The sequence below is a fragment of the Miniopterus natalensis genome, chromosome 1 (assembly GCF_054644295.1).
Source record: "Miniopterus natalensis isolate mMinNat1 chromosome 1, mMinNat1.hap1, whole genome shotgun sequence".
Taxonomy (NCBI): Eukaryota; Metazoa; Chordata; class Mammalia; order Chiroptera; family Miniopteridae; genus Miniopterus; species Miniopterus natalensis.
Genome location: NC_142081.1, coordinates 129,382,290 through 129,401,678, shown reverse-complemented (window position 1 = coordinate 129,401,678; position 19,389 = coordinate 129,382,290). Strand labels below are relative to the sequence as shown.

The 19,389-nt window shown below is 41.6% G+C and overlaps 1 protein-coding gene across 1 annotated transcript in view; it reads right to left on the bottom strand.

Moving 5' to 3' along the window:
• Window positions 1–18,093, bottom strand: part of ITIH5 (inter-alpha-trypsin inhibitor heavy chain 5) — a 69,535-nt gene extending 51,442 nt beyond the window's left edge. Inside the window, exons 1-4 of the mRNA XM_016219773.2 lie at window positions 18,004–18,093; window positions 9,459–9,503; window positions 1,509–1,672; window positions 211–312 (exon numbers count right to left, since the gene is read on the bottom strand). Of these exons, the coding sequence (XP_016075259.2) occupies window positions 211–312; window positions 1,509–1,672; window positions 9,459–9,503; window positions 18,004–18,093 (401 nt within the window). The remainder of the gene's footprint in view (window positions 1–210; window positions 313–1,508; window positions 1,673–9,458; window positions 9,504–18,003) is intronic.
• Window positions 18,094–19,389: the final 1,296 nt, after the last annotated feature.

Sequence of the window (19,389 nt, the reverse complement as noted above, 5' to 3'; positions counted from 1 at the left end):
AGGAAGTGGGGCTGCTAAAATGTTCTGTTTTGCTATAAATCCTTACCTACTATGCTGTTAACCAGGTAGATTTTAATTATTGAGATTAAAAACTAAAAAGAAAATAAATGCTTAAAAGAAGGAAAGAGGTCAAGATGGCTAGGCAAAGAGGCAGAAGATGTGACACTTCGCTAAAGTGAATTTTTAATTCCTTAATTAAACCGCACTTACCCAGTATCTTCTGTGGTTTTATTTCTTTTCTCTTTTACCTTATCACCATTTTTCTTTTCTCTCTCTGTAATTTCTCCCTGATATACGTTGTCTCCAATTAACCTGAAGATAAGAGACAGCCGTGTTAGCAGCTTGCAAGGCAAATGCAAACATGGATCTCATAACCATGACAACAGTAGAAAATATTTTTATTTGCCTCTTGGATCTGCAGAAGCTGCATTCCAAACCGGGGCACTACCCTTGGATCATTCGTGTCATTCTAGGGCAATTTTCAACAGGTACAAACGGTAGGACCCAACCCGAGGTGCCTCTATGATTGATTCTTCAGGGAGAAATCAGGTGATCTGATTTCTTGAATCTTGCCCAGGCCCCAAATTCAAACCAAACACCTCCTCTCTTTTGCATATCTTTACCATCCACTGGGAAAAGAAGAAATATACCTAACATAGCCAAGGTCGCATGCTGCCTCGTCATTCGTAACTCCACTTAAACATTGCCCTTTCTGAGCCACCTTCCTGACTTCCCTACCTAAACAAGCCCCTCCCAATTCTGTTTGCCATCTTTATAGCATTTGCTACTGTCTGCAATTATCTCATTTATTGATTTGTTTACTTAATTTGTTTAGTTATTATTATTATTACAAAATTTCTGGAGCAGAGCAGCATTGTCTTTTTTTTTTTTTTTTTTTTTTTTTTTTTTCAGAAAAGTGTACAATGACTTGAAAGGGGGCCTGGCCCAGAGTGGGTACTCATTTGCTGGAGAAAAGGGGAGAAAGAGAGGAAAAGAAGAAGTCATGGAAAGAAGGAAGAAAGGAATGGGGAGAAGGGATCAGGAAGAGAGGGAGGGAGGGAGGGAGGGAGGGAGGGAGGGAGGGAGGGAGGGAGGGAGGGAGGGAGGGAGGGAGGGAGGGAGGGAAGGAGTCAGCCTTCTGCATGTACCATCCACTGGGAAATGCATTCTCACAGCCACAAGGCTGTGAACCACACATCATCTCAGGCTCACGCTGGCCACCCTGCATAAAAATCTTCATTCCAGCCCAGCCAGGCGTGGCTCAGCGGTTGAGCATCGACCTAGGATCCAGGAGATTGAGGTTCAATTCTCAGTCAGGGCACATGCCTGGGTTAAGGGCTCCATCCCCAGTAGGAGGAGCGCAGGAGGCAGCCGATCAATGACTCTCTCATCATTGATGTTTCTATCTCTCTCTCTTCCCCTCCCTTCCTCTCTCTGAAATCAATAAAGATATATTAAAAAAAAACACAAAAAACTTCATTCCAGGGTCTCTGACCCGTGCCACCTACATAGTGAAGTTGGTGATGAAAGCTGCGGCTGGAATCTGCATCAGAAATTCGATTTCTTGGTCCTCAGAAGCTCTATTCAGCATTCTACAGGTAACCGTAGTGAAGGCATAGCGAGAAATAATGGTAGACTTCACAGAGAATTCTGTCATCAATGGTTTGGTTTTCTGTTGGGATTAAAACACAGTATTTTTCAATGATCTGTGAAATCATGGTCCAACCATTTGGGGGAGAAGTAGGTCTTTTTTTCATAGAAGAAATAATCTTCAATTTGGGAGAGTTTGGCATGTAATTCTTTACTTCTTTCTTTGTCTTTCCTGACTTTCCCACTTTTTACTTCCTCCACGTATAAAATAACCATGGTTGAGCAACCAGTTTATGACAGAAACAAATCTTCTTCCCTAACTTTAACAAACACACACAATTAAGCTTTCCAATTGCTATGCATTCCTTAAGTAGTTTAATGAATTATTGGAATTTAAAAGTGAAGTACATAATATTTTTCTGTTATAAACATTTAGATCACATTTATAGGATCACCAAATTCATTAAAAAAAAAATCAAAGCATGTCTAAAGAAGTTCTCATTTTCAAATTAATTTATAAATATCCACTTAGTGACACTATAATCCCTGCTTTCCCATTTTGTTTTCTTTTTTATCTTTTTTTTGAGTAGGCACTTGAATATGAACCAGGGACCTCTTGCAGTCTAGCTTTTCCATTTGGACTACAATCACATTATTGTAAAATGGGAATCAATACTGAGCTCAAGAAAGTATTTGGGAAATTAGAACCCAGAAAAATGAAAGTTTATGCTAACTAAATTTATCCTAAAAGCCTCTCATAAGGACAGTATCTGCTCCTTTAAGAAAAAGTTTGCTGATGGCTTGGTCTGCAGTATTTGAATAGATAAGGCCCTGATACCCACCATTACATATCTTTACTGATTAGTGTGTTTTAGAAAGATATCTCAAATTATATGGCCCATAGGCTTTTTTATTTGACTTGTACAGTCTTTAAAAGTTTTTCAAGTTTAGGTGACAACATTTAAAAACTGGGAAAGGTCATATTAAAATCCATAATGTCCATTTTTCTTGAAACACAAAGTGGGGCCACTCTGGCTGCACATCCCACATGACCAGGAGCTCTGGCTCTAACGGTGGCTGCTACTTTAGATCAGACCCATATTCCATACTTGCAGCTCCCCAGGCCCTACCAGTCCCAACTGTCTCATTGACACGAGGCTGAGAGTGAAGAGTTATTTTTACTGTGGTTTTTACTGGAATTTTCCTTATTCCCAGCCTATTTCCCTCACTGATATTCCCTGTTCTATTAGATTAAAAACACTCAAGTTGCACACCTATATTTATAGCAGTATTTTTCACAATAACTAAAATGTGGAAACAACCCAAGTGTCCACTGATGGATGAACAGACAGACAAAACATGGACTATGCATACAATGGGATGCTGTTCAGCCTTAAAAAGAAAGAAACATTCTGACACACGCTACAACACAAACGAACCATGAGAAGATTATCTTAAGTGAAATAAATCAGACACAAAAGGACAAATACTGTGTGATCCACTGATATGAATTTACTAGACAGAAAGTAGAATGGTGGTTTCATGGGGCTGGAGGAAGGGGAGAGCGGGGAGTTACTGTTTAATGGGTACACAGTTTCAGTTCTGCAAGAAGAGAGTTATGGAGATGGATGGTGGCGCTGGCTGCATGGCTGTGAATGTACTTAATATCACTGAACTGTACACTTCAAAGTGTTAAGGTAAATTTTATGTTATGGGTATTTTACTACAATAACAAAAGAAAGGAAGAATCTTTTTAAATGGCCACAAATTCTTTGCTTTTCCTACCACTGAGAGCTGGAGTTTTAATTCACTTCCCTTTGAATCTGGGCCTTAGTGACTTGATTTACCTGCACTGCCCACTGGAAGTGACGGCCCGGGACTGTGAGGCCAGGATGCAGGGAGCCTCACACTTCCATCCAGGTCCCTGGGAACATGCTCTCTGGAGGCTCCGAGTTACCATGTGAGACTGAGACTGTCATGCCCGAGAGGCCGTGTGTGGCCCCCAGCCGCTGTGGCCGTGGAGCCCCGCTGCACCCAGCTCTGCTCGGGAGCCCAGCGTGTAGTGAAGCCTCCAGATCGGCTCATCTGCCAGCTGAGTGGCACAGAGCAACCTCCATCGACATCCTGTGGCCGCAAGACTCGCTCAGCTGAGCCCGGCCTAACCCCTGCCCCACAAACGGTGCAATAAGGGTCATGGCTTTAAAGCCACTGAGTTTGGGGAAGATTTTTATACAGCAATAAAGCTGCAACACCCGCTCATCTCTTTAGACATTTTAGCTTTGCAGCCCTGCTGTAGTGAGCCTTGCACTTGGGTGAGATTTGGTCATTTTGTCAGTTATTCTTAACTCTATGCTATTTCTGATCTCTATGTGTTTTATTTGTTTTGTTCTGTGAACTAGACTTCTGCATATTAGAAATACCCTTGAAATCCTACAGGAAGAAGTTACAATATAAATTATAAAGACAAAATATTAAGAATAAGATTCTCAAGCTCAGTCCCCTCCCTTTTCCAATGTAGGCCAGAGGTCACACAGGCAGGAGGTAGTAAACGCAGCTCCGGAACCTGGAGTCTTTGACTTCCGACCCTGCCCCTTTCATGAAGGGTTCACAGAGGAGCCTGGCCGTTCAAGGCTTTCCACAGCAATCATTGTTAGGTGGCCAATAAAATATAGAACTCCAAAAGCATGCCAAATATAAGAGTCTTTTTACTGATTCAGAATTTACCTGTGAACCTCAGTTATCACCCATTAAATTGTCAACATTCAAGACATAGGATGTTAAGCTGAACCCATTCTGCACTGTGGCCATATTCTGACATTTTCCAAAATTTCTTATCAGCCTATCACTTAACTTTTTTACATAAAAGTAGAGTACTATTAGGGAAAAATCTTAAGTTCACATTTAGAGAAGAGTGTACAACTCTAGCTGCATAGCGTTCCAAACAACTTAGCCTTCAGTAGATAGTCCTTGCCCAGCACTATTTTTAAAATAATTAAAAATCTTCTTCACTTAGTACATATGTGACTATTTTTTATGTGATGTTAATCTGTTGTCATTTATAAGGTAATTATAAATTATAATTTCATTGAACTTAAAATGTGAAAATTAGAGACACCTGACAAAAGATTAAATTTACCTACACTATGCTGTCTTCTTTTACTTTAAACTAAGATTATGGGTATAGTAGAATTTTCCACAATATTACATCAAGAATAAGAGGCATAATTTATGGATCCAAAAACAGGCTGAGGAAAGTTTTAAGAAACTATTTTTGTTTTACTGCTTCTGCCCAGTCACTATTTCCCATAGGAGCTGCTGCTGTGACATTCACGTCATAGCCCTTGCCTTTCTGTTATGGCGCCCGTGGTCTACAATCTAGTGAAATTAATTATGTGCAAATCTGTCCCACACTCCCCTCAAGCTACCCATCCTTATCCTGTCCCTACTAGATTGCAAACACATGGAGAACAGGGACCAAGACTCGAGGCAGGGAGTGTCTTAATTAGCTTCTCAAGGGACCAAACATTTCTCTGTGACTCATGTGAGTTGCTTAAAAAAAAAAAAAAATATATATATATAGCTTATTGGCTATAAGTCATTACAGTTTTCAGAAGAAAGAGAAATCAGTGAGGTCTGTAAAAGTATGAAAGGGTTTTAAAACAGACTTAGAATTTGTATGTGGTGAAAGAAAACAAAAAGAGCATTCTAGAAACACAAAACTCATAGAAGTAGGAATAAACCACATCACATTCCTAAAACAAAGGACAGAACAGTTTAATTAGAAAGAAGGTTACATTGTGAGAAGACTATTGAGCAGGTATAGTCTTAGGAAATGAACAACCCCAAAAGCCAAGTGCAAAACTTGGAATGGCCGAGGTTTGTGAAAGTGGGTCATAAAGGGAAAGCTATAAAACAGTTGCCTCAATTTTTCCCAATGCACAGTCCTTAAGAATTCAACATGCTTTCCATTTTTATACTTAACTCATTTTGTTTGGAGATGTCAACTGGAAAATAAGGGGCAAAAATCAAGTCTTTCTGTGACATAATAATTTCTTCATTATTTTTCTACAAAAGCTAAACAGATGGAAAAGCAGTTTGAGGCAGGGAGTGTCTTAATTAGCCTCTCAAGGGACTAAACGTTTCTGTGTGATTCATGTGAGTCACTTAAAAATCAAGCCACCCAGAGGATGTCCTGAATTACCCAAGACGCGATCTGGAAATACAACTTCAGGAATGTTTGCGACGGCATTTGCCAGAAGTCAGGTCTCTTCCCAAAAGATTAACCTTTTGTTGTTTTATTCTGGTCTCACAGTTCTTTAGTGATCATTAGGAGAAATAATTTTGGAGGCAGTAGAGAACCTTACAAATCATCTAACTCGGCTCCCCCTCACTTTATAAAGGAAAAGCTTGAGGCTTGGCAGTGACTAAGAAAAACAACATAGCCCATGTTGATATTACATGAAGCAGAAGACCTCCAGATGAGGCACCTCCCTGGCAAGGGACATGTATTTATCACCTTGGAGAAATAATTTACCCCTCTGTAGACAGAGGGTGGCATCAGCTCTGGATTGCCTATCTGCAGTAATACATTCTACTTAGCAATATTTCATTAAGTTGAGAGAAGAAAAATAAAATGCAATTATCACTTTCATGCAGGAGAAAAACGCACTTTATACACCTCCTATAAAAGATAAACCATGGTGATTAAAGTTGGGAGTAAGGAGACATGTTACCTGCTGTATTGACTAGACTTTCTTATATTCCATATTCTTGATGCACTGGCATTTGACGCCTTAATCCTAGGGCTAGCTAATTCCTAGAGATAACAAACAGCTCCCCTGTGAGCACATCTTTGATATACAACCAACCAGTCCAGAGTCCACATTCTCACCCACCTCCTTTATCAAACTCTCATACACTCAGCCAATATTCATCTGCCCTAAATCACCCCCAGACAATAAGGAACCACCACGACAGCCCAGAGCCTGACAAAATTATTCAAACTACCCAATCCTAAGCTTACTCAACAATTCCTTCCTGAAAAAAAACAATGAAAGCTCTGGGCTATGCTCTGCCTCCATTGCTTCTGCCTCCTGACTGACCCTGGTGCTTCCCCGTGTGGCCTTGTGTGGTGTGCTATGCCTCTTGTTCTTACAGATCTGTGAGTATAAACTTCTTCCTTTGTGATAATCATTTCTGTGTCTACCTGTCTCACCACATCTGCTTAAAACAAATCCAGTCCACAAATTTTAGAATACCTGCTGTGAAGGAGATGCCAGGCATGGCCATTTCCATTGGTAGGTTAAATGATGACAGTGAATTGTTTGAGGAAAACCAGGCCAGTACCTGCTAAGCACCATGAAGACTCAGACACAAAATGCTCTTCAAACTATCAACATTTTTTGTGTATGTGATGTCAGAGAGCTTCCTAAAAAAGGGTATCTAATTAATTCAGGATAAATCAAGCAAATCCCTGTGGTCCAAGAGCTGGCAGTGATAATGAGTGCCAGCTGTTGCCACCCACACTCTATTCATTAATTAGAGTAGAGAACATTCAGATTACTGTGGTACAGCTGAGTATAAAATATAAGGAGACTCATAAGGTAGACAGGCTACAGATCATGGAGCTCCTCATATGTTCTGAGAGTTAATCCTACAGGTAATGCAGAATCATTGAAGACATTTGTCAAAGAAAATGAAGCATCAGTCTACTCCTGGAAAGATCATTGTGGTGCCAGTTGAATGGGCAAATAAAGTTTATATTAAAAAATTATAATGCATGTAAAAGTAAGACCTTTGAAATTTCTAGAGATTTCTAAAAAAAAGCTGGGCAATTACATAAACAGTCTCAGTCATGGGGTTAAGATAATTTTTGTAACCAAGAATGAAAACTCAAAGGCTCTAGAGAAAATATAAACTTATTTATTACTTAGAAACAAAACTTTCAAATGACCAATAAACAACGTTAATAGACAAATGACGTATTTAGGAAATAATTCTTCCAACTTAGAAGACAGAGAATATCTATAACATACGAAGATATCTGAAACACTGACAATTAGGGCATAAGAAACACAAGAGAAAAATGGGTGAAAGATCTAAAAAAAAAATCAATTCACAGAACTACTCTGAATGGCCAATAAATGCATAGAAAAAAGTCCAAACTCATAAGTAGTTAGGGATATGCAAGTTAAAGGAACAATGAAAAATCACTTTATATCTATCTAAGAAACTGACAAATCAAAAAAGAGTAATTGTATCTATTGGCAGAAATGTGCATATTCATCATTGCTGATAGAAAAGGAGCTAATACAGATAGTATTAAGAGTAACAGCATTCAAAAACTAGTCTGAAAACATCTATAAAAATTTAAAATGTATATACACTTTGATGCAGCAATCTTCCTACTGAAAATCTAGGCCATTATAGTAAGATCAGCCACATAACAGAATAAACAGACACTTTTTACATCAGTGTTTACGGGGGTGGGGGTGCGCCTTGGAAACAACTTGAAAACTCATCAACAGTAGAATGCTTAACAAGTTATAGTGTGCCAGCAACATGGAGTATTTCTCACCATCTAAAAGAATGGACAGAACTAGGCCAGGTGTTGAGTGAAAGTAATAATAGAAAAAAATACATATAACTGAGAAAGCAGTTTGGTGAATTAGTTAAGAGCATGAGCTCAGAAGCCAGGCTGTTGAGACTCAAATCCTGGGTCTTCTACCTCTTAGCAACTGTGTAGTTTAGAGCAAGTTACTCAATCTCCCTGAAGCTCAGTTTTCTCATCTGTAAAATGCCCCAAAGAACTGTGGCAAGGGTGACTGTGCTATGACACATGCGGCACTTAGAACAATGCCTGGCACATAGTAGCACTCAGGACACATTAGCTGTCCCTGTAGGATCCCACTGTTTGAAAACAACAATCAGAAATCTCACAGATGCAAATGCACGTACGGGCCCCCATGTTCCTGTTTGGGTAGTTGTCATCTTCTCCGTTACTAATACACTTCCAATTTACTTGCTTACTTTACCTCTGCCCCCCTTTAGAATTCAAGTACTGTGACGGACAGGGTCTTTGGTCTGTCTTGTTCACTGCTGTACTCCCAGTGTCTAGAACAGTGTGGCGCAGAGAGCAAGCATTCGAAAATTATTTGTTACACAAAACCGCCTAACGACACACTTCTCAGAAAGTATCCCCATCCTTAAGTGACTCATGGCTGTACTTAATGTTTAAAATTACAAAAAGTGTAAATTTGTGTTTAATCACATAGAATAATTATTCTGACAAGCTTTATTTTATCAATAATTAATTTTAAGTTAATTTCAAAGATCTTAGGGAACTTAAAACCCTGAACCGATAACTATATTTATTAATGTGTATTCATTAAACACCTAGGTTATTTCTAAGATAGAAAAAAAAAAAACACAAAAAAGAAAATTATTTGCTGAATGACTGCCTGAGTTCCGATCTGTTAGTCTCCAGCATGCATTGAGAGCCTTGGCCAACTCGTATCATATGAAACTTTACTTTGCAAATGTGAATTCTTCATTTGCTTCACAAGAAAACCTTTATTTTTGCATGAGAATGCCATAAAAAAGTAAAGGTGAATTTAGGCGTGTGCGTTTTTAAGAAGACCTTCTAAACTTCATACTTTGTCCTTATAGTCCTGCTGAAATAATCAGGTCTCTTTCCAGAAAGAAAAATCCACTTAAAGAAAGTGTTATGAAAGCTACAGTTTCATGTCAGAATCCTTCTATAGGCAACTTTACAAGCTTTGGAGGAACTGCCAGCAAAGTTAGTGCCTGGTTCAAAATACACGGACTTGTGAGGCGACAGATGTAAGATGCGCCGCGAATATACATACCAGCCTTTGCAACAGCCGCAGTTGCCTCGGGACCCTGAGTCCAACCTACAAAGAGAAGAGCCATGAAACATGATTATGAGGTCATTCTGAAAGAATCAGTTACGTGAGGAAGTTAAAATCAATTGAAATTCACAGAAAGGACTAGCTATCCTGAAAAGCAGCTTTGATCTTTAATCAGAACTCCTCTGGGCCAGAATTCAGACTCATCCCTCCCCCTCTGGCTGACTGCTGAACCCATGATGTCACACTACCTGGTCGTCTGAAGGTCCTTAAATCTATTAGAGGGGTATGGATGAAATGACAAGAACGGAAAGTTCATCTGTATTGTTGCATTGTTTGGGCCTTGAAAATAAGCTCTTTGCTGTTGTGTCCATTACAATAAGTAAACATGTTCGGCCTTACTCAATTATTCAACTCAAAACTCGAGGAAACTCTGGAAGCAAAACTGAACTGAACTTGAATTTTCTTATTGCCTTTTTCTTGATGATCTGCCCCTATACTTTCCCACATGAAGAGGAGGAGCATTGGAAGATGATGAGATCCTCGTTTTCAAAACCCATGCTAATGAACCAGCAACTCTGGACTAATTTAAAAGTCTTAGCTGGTTGTGTGGAACTTCACTCCTGTAAAATCACTGTTTAAATAACTGAAGTGTGAACTACTGTGTGAGTATAAATCGTCCTTTCTGGAGGCAATTTGATTGACAATGTGGATCAAAACTTGAAAAATATGCCTAGGTCTTATGTATATCTTTTTTTAACAGCTTTATGAAGTATAGTTTAAAGCACACAATTCAGTGTTTTTAGTATCTTTGTAAAGTTGTGCAATGATCACCACAATCAATTTAGAACACTTTTATTAACCCCAGAGAAACCCTCCTGTATCCCTTATGTGTTAGTTCCCAAGCCCTGCACTTTTTCTGGCCCTAGGCACCACTAATCTACTTTGTCTCTGTGGATGGGCTCATTCTGGACATTTCATATAAATGGAATTATACAATATGTGGTCTTTTATGAGTGGCTTTTTTCACTTAGCATAATTTTTTCAAGATTCTTCCATGTTGTAGCATGTATCAGTACTTCATTCTTTTTTCTGTCTGAATAATATTCCATTGTATGAATATACCACACTTTGTTTATCCACTCATCAGCTGATGGACTTTAGGTTATTTCCACTTTGGGGCTATTATTTGGCTATTATGTGGAACTTGCATGAAAATTGACATGCAAATCTTTATGTTGGGTATATGTTTTTATTTCCCTCGGGTAGATACCTGGGAATGGAATTCCTGGGTCATATGGTAAATTTAACTTTTAAGAAATTGCCAAGCTGTTTTCCCAGTGGCTATAACATTTTACATTCCCACCATATGAATGTACAAGAAAATTCTTTGCAACTTTTCAAACAATTGTTAATAATTGGAAATAGCTTAAACTAGCTTTAAAAAGTGGGTTGGTTAAATATAGTGTTATACACAGATTAGTTAGAATACAGCTATTAAAAATAACGATATGGACCTGTATTTATTGATATCAATAAATGTTCATTTTACTGGACTTTAGTGCTGTTCACCAAATATTTCTGTAGCTCTCTGACAGATGTGCTGCATTTCCTGGCCTCCTTGTGGCAAGGTAGGGCCATGTGACTGGTTCTGGGCAATAAGGTATAAATGTAAGCAACACTTGTCACTTCTGGGCCAAGTGTGTGATTACAGATACGTGATACTACAGAAATGTCTTTTTTTTGTGGCACAGTAATTAGCAGAGTTTGAGATGGTAGCTGCTGGCCAAGTCCAGGCTCCTGAGTGACCACAATGTGCACACCTCTTCCGCGGCCTACCCAAGAGGGACAAATTGTACAAGGGAGAAATAATCATTTGTCATTTGAGACATTGAAATTTGGGTATTGCTACCGCAGTATAGCTTGGCAGGTTCTAACTAGTGTATTAATGATACATGTTTACATGATTAACTGAAGTAACAAAACATGTATCTAACAGGACCCCCTTGCTGTAAGTCTAAGTGTTTGTATGAGTAGAATGTGCACCAAATTGCTAATGGTGTTAGCTTTGGGTGGCTGAGTTATTTTCCTTTAAACGTTTCTGTGCTACTTTAGTTTTTGAAAAATTAGCCATTAGTACTTCCAATAAAAGAAAAACACAAAAAAGATATTTTCATTTGTCAACTAAAAGTATAACAGAAATTGTTGAAATCCCCATTCTTTCCCTGATCCTTCCCCCGCTCCCTCAAAAATACAACTGTAAATTACCATTATTATCTACTATAGAGCCTTCTAGTTTATAGAACATGGAATTGAAAGAAATAATATAGGACTTCGGTTGACATCTGCCCTGACTCCAAATGAAAACCAAACAATTACTAGGATGCTGGTTTCTGTTTCTAAAATGAGGTGGGATGCGTGAGACTGTTCAAGGAAAGCGGCAATAAGCATCCTGGGCAAGGTGTTTCAGTTCTGCAGATTCATCTCTGGCCTTCCCCATCCTAAATTTGTGGAATTGGCTGGGGACCACTTAATATAACTATGATCAGAAGGAAAGTCCAGCCTCTCTGAGGTATTATGTTCTCTGAGTGATCTAAAGTATTTTCTTTGAAGTTCTCTCCTTTGTAAAATAGTTTTTTCAAGAAAATAAACAAGCTTTAAAAAGAACAAGAGAAGTTGGTTTTTCATTTTTTAGATCACTATCTGATGTCTCAGGGGATCACTATGGCTACACTTCAGTCCAAGTTTAAACTCAGATTGACCCAGAATCAAAACTTCCACTATACGCAGATTCCTGGTGCCAGGACTGAAGTGGAAATAACACCAATGTCATCATCATTGTGTTCAGTTAGGCATTCCTGATCCCTTTTGTTGCTTGTGTTCCCATTGCATTATAAGAATCTGGGAGTGGGGTTTAAAGACAGATAAGTAACTGACTCCAGCTTAATGTCAAGGACTGCCATGAATAGTAATCTTAGAGCTTCCATCGACCTGCCTGGGGCCCCAAATCATAGACTTAAGAGATGGCACAAATAGAATTCTTTGCTCTTCCTGAGCTGAGCTTATCTCTCCAACATCAGAATAGAAAATGTCCGGGCCACAACATTTACTGAGAAATATAAACCGTGATCCTTCCATCAAGAAACATACTATCTAAGTTAAAAGAAAGAAATACATTTCATGAAAATTTAACAAAGTAATTTTTATAAGTTACAAAGGAAATGGGAAAAAGAATGTACTATGTTCTTGACTGACCATGAGAGGCTTTGTGATAAAGGTGTGGCTCCAACTAGTTGTGTAGGATGTCTATTGAAGTGGGATGAAAGGGAAGGAGAAATTTAAGAGAATCAGGTTCAGTACAGGAACTATGTGAGAAATGGTGAGTTTCAAAGATCTGCCACTGCCCCTTCAACTCATGGACCAAGCAGCATTCACTGCCAGGAGGTGGAAGGGTGGTTGAAGATTTCCTTTGCACAAGGAACGTAAATACAGAGTTTGCAATCTCCCCCATCTAGTCCATCATTAGTTAGGACAGCTATAGGTCAAAAATAGCAGGCACTGCTTAAATGTTTATAAGTTGGACACAAATTTATTTTTTCCCCAAGATCCATCAGTGTTGGATCACAAATGGAAAAGAAGAGAAATATCCTGAAAGCATTCTAAAGAGCCCATAAATGGGAAAGCACAGGGGAAGAGAGGAGAGCAGTGAAGCTTAATTCCACCCATGGTGAAAGAGACTCTGAAAACATAGAGCATGTTCATTGCCTTTTGGTGTGGATGCTGTAATGACCCAGGTTGACTGAAAGGGACTTCAAGGCAGGGTTCTTGCCCTCTGCCTTCCTATTGAGCCCTGTCACTGGGTCTGTGACTCTAGGTTCCATAGCAGAGCCAAGAGAAGCTGCACTTAGCTCAGCCACACACCATCAAGTGACTGGTCATGAGTTCCTGGAGGGGTCTGAACTGAGAATTCATCTGCCAGTCAGCCCCAACTTTTGAGGGCATTCTAAAACCCTGAAACCACGACCCAGAACTCAGGAGTCAGTTGCCTCAGAGATGTGTTATAGGACCTGACACAAAACCAAAGGCTACAGGTTGGAAAGGCACTGGAGCAGCCATCTATCACCTGGGCTGAGGACAGTTAGCCTGGGAAGATCCCCATGTGGGTAATTCTATATCATTTGCACAGAAGTTTTCTTCCTGTGGAGTAATGTCACTGCAGGCTGTTCAGCCATTAACCATTTGCAATTTGGGGTGCCTAAGATCTCAGTAATGGGAGAAGAAACTTCACTTTGGGGCTAAGATTCCAAACAATTTCCAGGCAACTTAAAAAATAAATCAACTAGCTTCAGGCAAGTCACTGTTTCTTTTAACTGTGAGAAACAAGGGAACTAGACCTTGCCTGTAGGAAAATAATGAGGAGCTTCAGGATCCCCAGAAAACCCTAGTCTCCATCCCCTGGCCCCATCCTTTTAAATAGACTCTGCTGTCCCTTAGGTACAAAAAGGTTGCTGGGTCCTCCCGCTGGAACTGTGACACACGGTGGGCAAGACTGCCTTAAGGTTGAGCATCTAGGCTTTGGACAGAGTGCTAGTTAGGAACATACAAGTCATCACCTGATTCTCAGGACACCCCCCCAACTCCCACCCTCCTGAGAGAAATAAGATATGCTGGGTTGGGAGTGAGTAGATCTCTGGGGTCCCTCCCACAGTTCCTCCTTCCCCATTCGGCTCTACGCTTGCATTTCAACAATCCCACCCATGCACATAAAGGAGACATCACCGAGTGGTCCGGAGTTCATAAAACCTTTTACTGACTTACTTTGCAAAGAGTTTTAAAAAACAATTGTCTTGGTTTTCAGTGTTTTCCCAAATGCAAAGGTTTGGTTCTGAGTGAGAGATTACGAAAATAAAAACTCCAGAAGTTCTCAGTTCAGGGAACTAGAAATGCACCACCACAATCGATGTGGTCCCACAAGCATATATTGAACACTATCTATGTGCCAAGGGCTACAAATAAAAATCACATTGAGACAAATTGCATTAGGTTGTACATATGACAGCGCTTGCTCTCTGGAGGAGTCACCGAGAGCCACTTTTGGCATCAGCACACCTGCGCTCTGAGCCAGGCTGTGCACTTGGGAGCTGGGGACGTTACTCCTCTGGGTGGATTCCATGCTTCCCCTGGGTGAAGTAGCACACGGACACTCTCCTTGCAGAGGGGATCGGGGGCTTAACCAGGCTGTACATAAATACTAAAAATAGTGACTGTTAGGCAAGGGCTTTGCCTGAATTAACTCATTTAATCCTCACAACAATCGTCAGAACAGAAGTCGGTTGACTATTTTTATTTAATGTTTTATTATTATTTAGAAGCTAATAAAATGTAATAAGCTTTAGGACCCCTCCCTGGTACAGTCCCTCATCAATAAGTGATACTTGTGATGTATTGCTTGTCAGCTGTATCATTTGCTGTGGTTTACTCAACACCCTAAATAAACGTTCACTTTAGCAGCTAGCTTTATAGTCATAATTTTATATTCTTTTTCTTCAAGAGGTCCCTGTAAATTGTGTAAACTTTATTCTCCTCTCAAAACCTAGATCCACCCCTGCCTATGGGTAAAAACTATTAATAACTCTGTCTTGCAGATGATGAAACTGAGACTCAGAGGTTAAGCTTCTTGCCCAAGAACACACAGCCAGTTAATGGTAGAATCCAGATTTGAACCCAGTCTGGCTCCACTTGAAGTGCTCTTAACCATATACTTAATTGCTTCTTATTATTTTTACATAGAACTCCTAGCAATTTCTCTGGGACATTATGGACCTTTAATAATTAATGATCATTATTATTTTGTAAATTAAAAACTGCTTTTGTAGTAACAGGAATACAGCACTATCCTTATTTAAAGAAACCATATCAATTTGAAACTTACAAAATGGATACATTTGTAGCAGGTTGATTTTATACAAGAGACTTCCTTTTTAGTAGTAATTTCCTGAAAGAGTCTGAAAGCAGCATTATTCTAAGAGTGGTCTGCAGATCACCAGCATCAGATCATCCAAGGCCCATCCAAACCTTAACTGATGGGAAGTCTCAGAAATGTGAATGTTTAATGAGCTCCTGGAGCGCTCTTTAGCACAGCAAAGTTTGAAAAACACTGCTCACAGTAGTGCTGCTATAGGCAATATTGTTTGCAGGAGGGAGCATGAGAAAGGAATCTGAATCTAAGGTGTTATTAGTAATATCACCAATTAAAGTTAAATGACAAGAAAACTTCTCTGAAATTGCAATGCAGCCTAATATTCAATTACATAAGAAAAACTGAGTTTACATATAATTTTGAAGGCCATAATTCTGAGACTAGAGTGCAAACTACATTTCCAGGTACAGTTCTCAGTTGTAAGTATACTATTAATTCTTTTCAATTTTCAAAATCCTTTTAATTAAGTCATCTCATCATCCACATTCTAGAGATGGGGAAATAGAGGATCATAAACATCAACTCTCAGAAAATCTGATTCTGGAGCCTGTATTCTTAAACCCTACATCACAAGAGATAAATAAATCAACCAGTAAACAAATAAATAAAATTTTAATAGTGATAAAGAGTAAAATTGCTAATTTTCACAGGACTCTATATCTTGGAGTTTTTTTCTGACTTAGTCACTCTCAAGATGAATAAATAGGACCATGGGTTGAAGACAGCATGAAATCACTAAAATGGGCCAAGCCCATGTTATTTTATGTGGCAGAGTTTAGAGAGTGTTAAAAGCCTACTTGGACTTGCAGATGTTAGAGCTTTAATCCCTCCTCCTCCTGGTTCATAAACAGAATCTTTGTTTCAGTCCTGCCCACACTCTTCCTCCATTCCCCCAAAACACATTTTAAGATCTTTACCCTAAATCCCTTCCCTCAGCACTTCAGCTGCCCAAGCCTGCCAGCCAGTGCCAACAGTAAGTGCTGACACTGTTCCAAGCGCTGTAGGCCTATTAGCTATTCAGTTCTCATCACCCTATTACTTCTGACATTTTACAGACTTGGAAATTGGGGCCCCAAATAACTTGCCCAGTGTCACAGAGCTGGCAAGTGAAAGAATCAGGAGTCAAACCCAGGCTTCCTGGCACCAAGCCCACACCCTTAATTGCTTACTAAAACATCACCATTTATTGTGTGCCCACTGTATACCTTTACACAGATCAGCAGCTGAATACTTACACTCATCCTCAAAAGGAGGTCTGCTCCCTGCCGTGATCAATGGGGGGGGGGGGGGGGGGGCAGGGAGGTGAAACCACTTATCCAGGCCACACAACTGTAAATGGCCAAGAGCAGCCTTTCTCTCTCCACCCACAGCCTGCACTTTCCACCTCTCCATGCACAGCCTCCAGGAATTTTTACGGGTTAATTCTCCTGACAACCCTACAGGAGAAAGACCATTTCTCCCATTTTGCAGGACTCACATCCATGAGGCAGAGGCAACATGAACGCAATCATCTGATGCTTAGGCAGGTTCCATCTGCTGGATCTGCTCTGCAAACCAAGGCGCTAGAAGGGGGAGGAGGGGTGTGCCTACTTATCTCTTCCTTCCATCATGTGAAAACACGCTTTACATGAAACAACTTAAAAATAATTTAAGCGATACGTGTGTAAACAGCACCGGGAGGAGCAGATATGCACTGTCTGCTTGGGACAGAGCCATTTCTCCTTAAAAGGTCTTTACACTGATAATCGTGTGAACTTGCTTTATATTTTTCAAAAGTTTTTCTGTTCATCAGACACTGCATTGAGGTTTCAAATGCAAGTTTACCCACTTGTTGGGATTAGGCCATTTAAACACAAACACGGGCAGATGCTCAGAATGTTAACTAGGAGAACTGAGATCCTTTGGTTCCTGGTCCACCTGGTGGGATGTCCTGTTCTCCAGGTTTTCAGAGGTGAAAAGTGGAGGCTTTTGGAAGTTTGGAAGGAGCAACAGAACCCCCCCCCCCCCCCCCATTGCTTTCCAGAGAGAGTGGAAGGGAGACAGAGAGGGAAACATATCGGTGGGTTGCCTCCCGCAGGCCAAGGCGCGTGCCCTTGGCCGAAATCGAACCCAGAGCCTCCAGTCTGAGGGCCGACGTTCTAACCACTGACCCAAACCAGCTAGGTGCCCACGCAGCTGCTCAAAGAAGATCCTTGGAATTAATTAACTTAGGACTCCGGCTCAGAAATGACAACAAAAAAACTAGCAGAAATCTGGGCAGATCACAGGAGCCAAGATGTGGTTCTGCAGAACTCTGAGGTCCCAGACGCAGCTCTGCAGGAAACTTCACCATCCGGACTCTTGCCACAAGTCACCAATAGGTAGGGAAGCTCCCTCGCAGAAAGTTGGGGAACGGAGAAGAAAAGGGGGGATAATGTGACGGGATATGGGGTGGTCCCTCCCTTCCTGGCGTCCAGGACTGGTCAAAAGAGCCAGTCCAGCGCCCATGCGCCCAAAGGAGGCACCGGGAAGGGGCGACAGCCAGCACCCTGCGCCTTCCCTGGGCACCCCCAGATTTCCACTTACTTGCTCTGGAGTGCCACCCCAGCTCCGCGCCTCTTCCAGGGACCCAGCACAGAGCGGCAGCGCCCAGCACAGTGCCAGCAGCAGGAGCATGGCGACAGCGGGACGCCCCGGGACGCGCGCGAGGCACAGCGTGGGGACCTCGCGGCGGACGCGCCCGCAGGACAGCGCCGCGCTCCCGCAGCCGAGGCGCACGGCCCGCCTCCCAGCGCCGCGCCAACCCCGGGCCTGGCCACTCGCGCGCCACGCCCCCGGCCCGCCCCGCCCCGCCCCGCACCAACCCGCGTCCAGGCGGCTTCCCCACTGCTCGGGCAGGAGAGACCCTGCGGGCCGGCCCGCGGCGAGCACAGCGCGCCCCGAGGGTCCCCTCCCTGGCCCGCCCTCCAGCCCGGCCACCGAACTCGCCGACCCTGCAAGTTCGCCCAGACGCCCTCCCTCGCCTTCTGCATCCAGCGCCTGGGACACCTGCCACCCGCGCCCCCCCCCCCCCCAACTCTTCATGTGAAAGGCTTCTTCACGGATTCATCTCTGCGGGAGGACCGGGGGAGGGCCAGGCTGACAGCCCGTAGCCCACTCCCCCACCTGCTATACATACCACACCCCCACCTGCTGACTACCCGGGCCCACCCTTTACAGTTCCCACCCTCCCCCCACCTGCTAGAGGGAAAACGGCAGACCTTCCCCCTCTGCCCTGACCGGCGCATTCCTCTTGGCCTCAGGCACTGAAGTTTAAAAGCCAAATTAAGAGATGCTAATTAGTAGACTAATGCAAAAAGTACTAGCACTCTTGTCCCCATTTAGGCGGTCCTGCCATAAGGGGACAGGAAAGAGAAGCTAGGGATGGTACCATGTAGTATTTCTAAGTTGGGGTCATTAATCATGGAAGTGAATGTCACTGTTGCCTTAGTCACAAACTGTTGGTGATATGTCCATCCAGTCATAGGAAGAATTATTATTATCTACCAGCCATCTACGCATGGCCTTTTAGAGTCTGGGCACCATCTTTTTATCGGGTAGAGACACAGGGTAGCTGAAGCTGTTTGCTCACTTCATCGTCCAAAAGACAATCGCCTCAAAGGCGGTTTTATGTGTCGTAACAATAGCACCTAAATGGATGAGCTGAATAATAGTGAGGGGTTGAGGACAACCTCGATGGCAAAGAAGAGAGAAATGGCGGAGTCAAATAATGGAGCATCATTCTGTGGAATATCATGCAGCCGCTAAACAATAATCACGAGGTCTATGGAAACATGAAAACTGTTTGCAATATAAAATCAAGGATAGAATCAGGTTACATAATAGCATCAACAGAATGATTGTAATTAGGTGAAAATACACAGGTATGGACATAAGAACTAGGGAAAAAAATGCAAAAAATGAAAGCAGTGG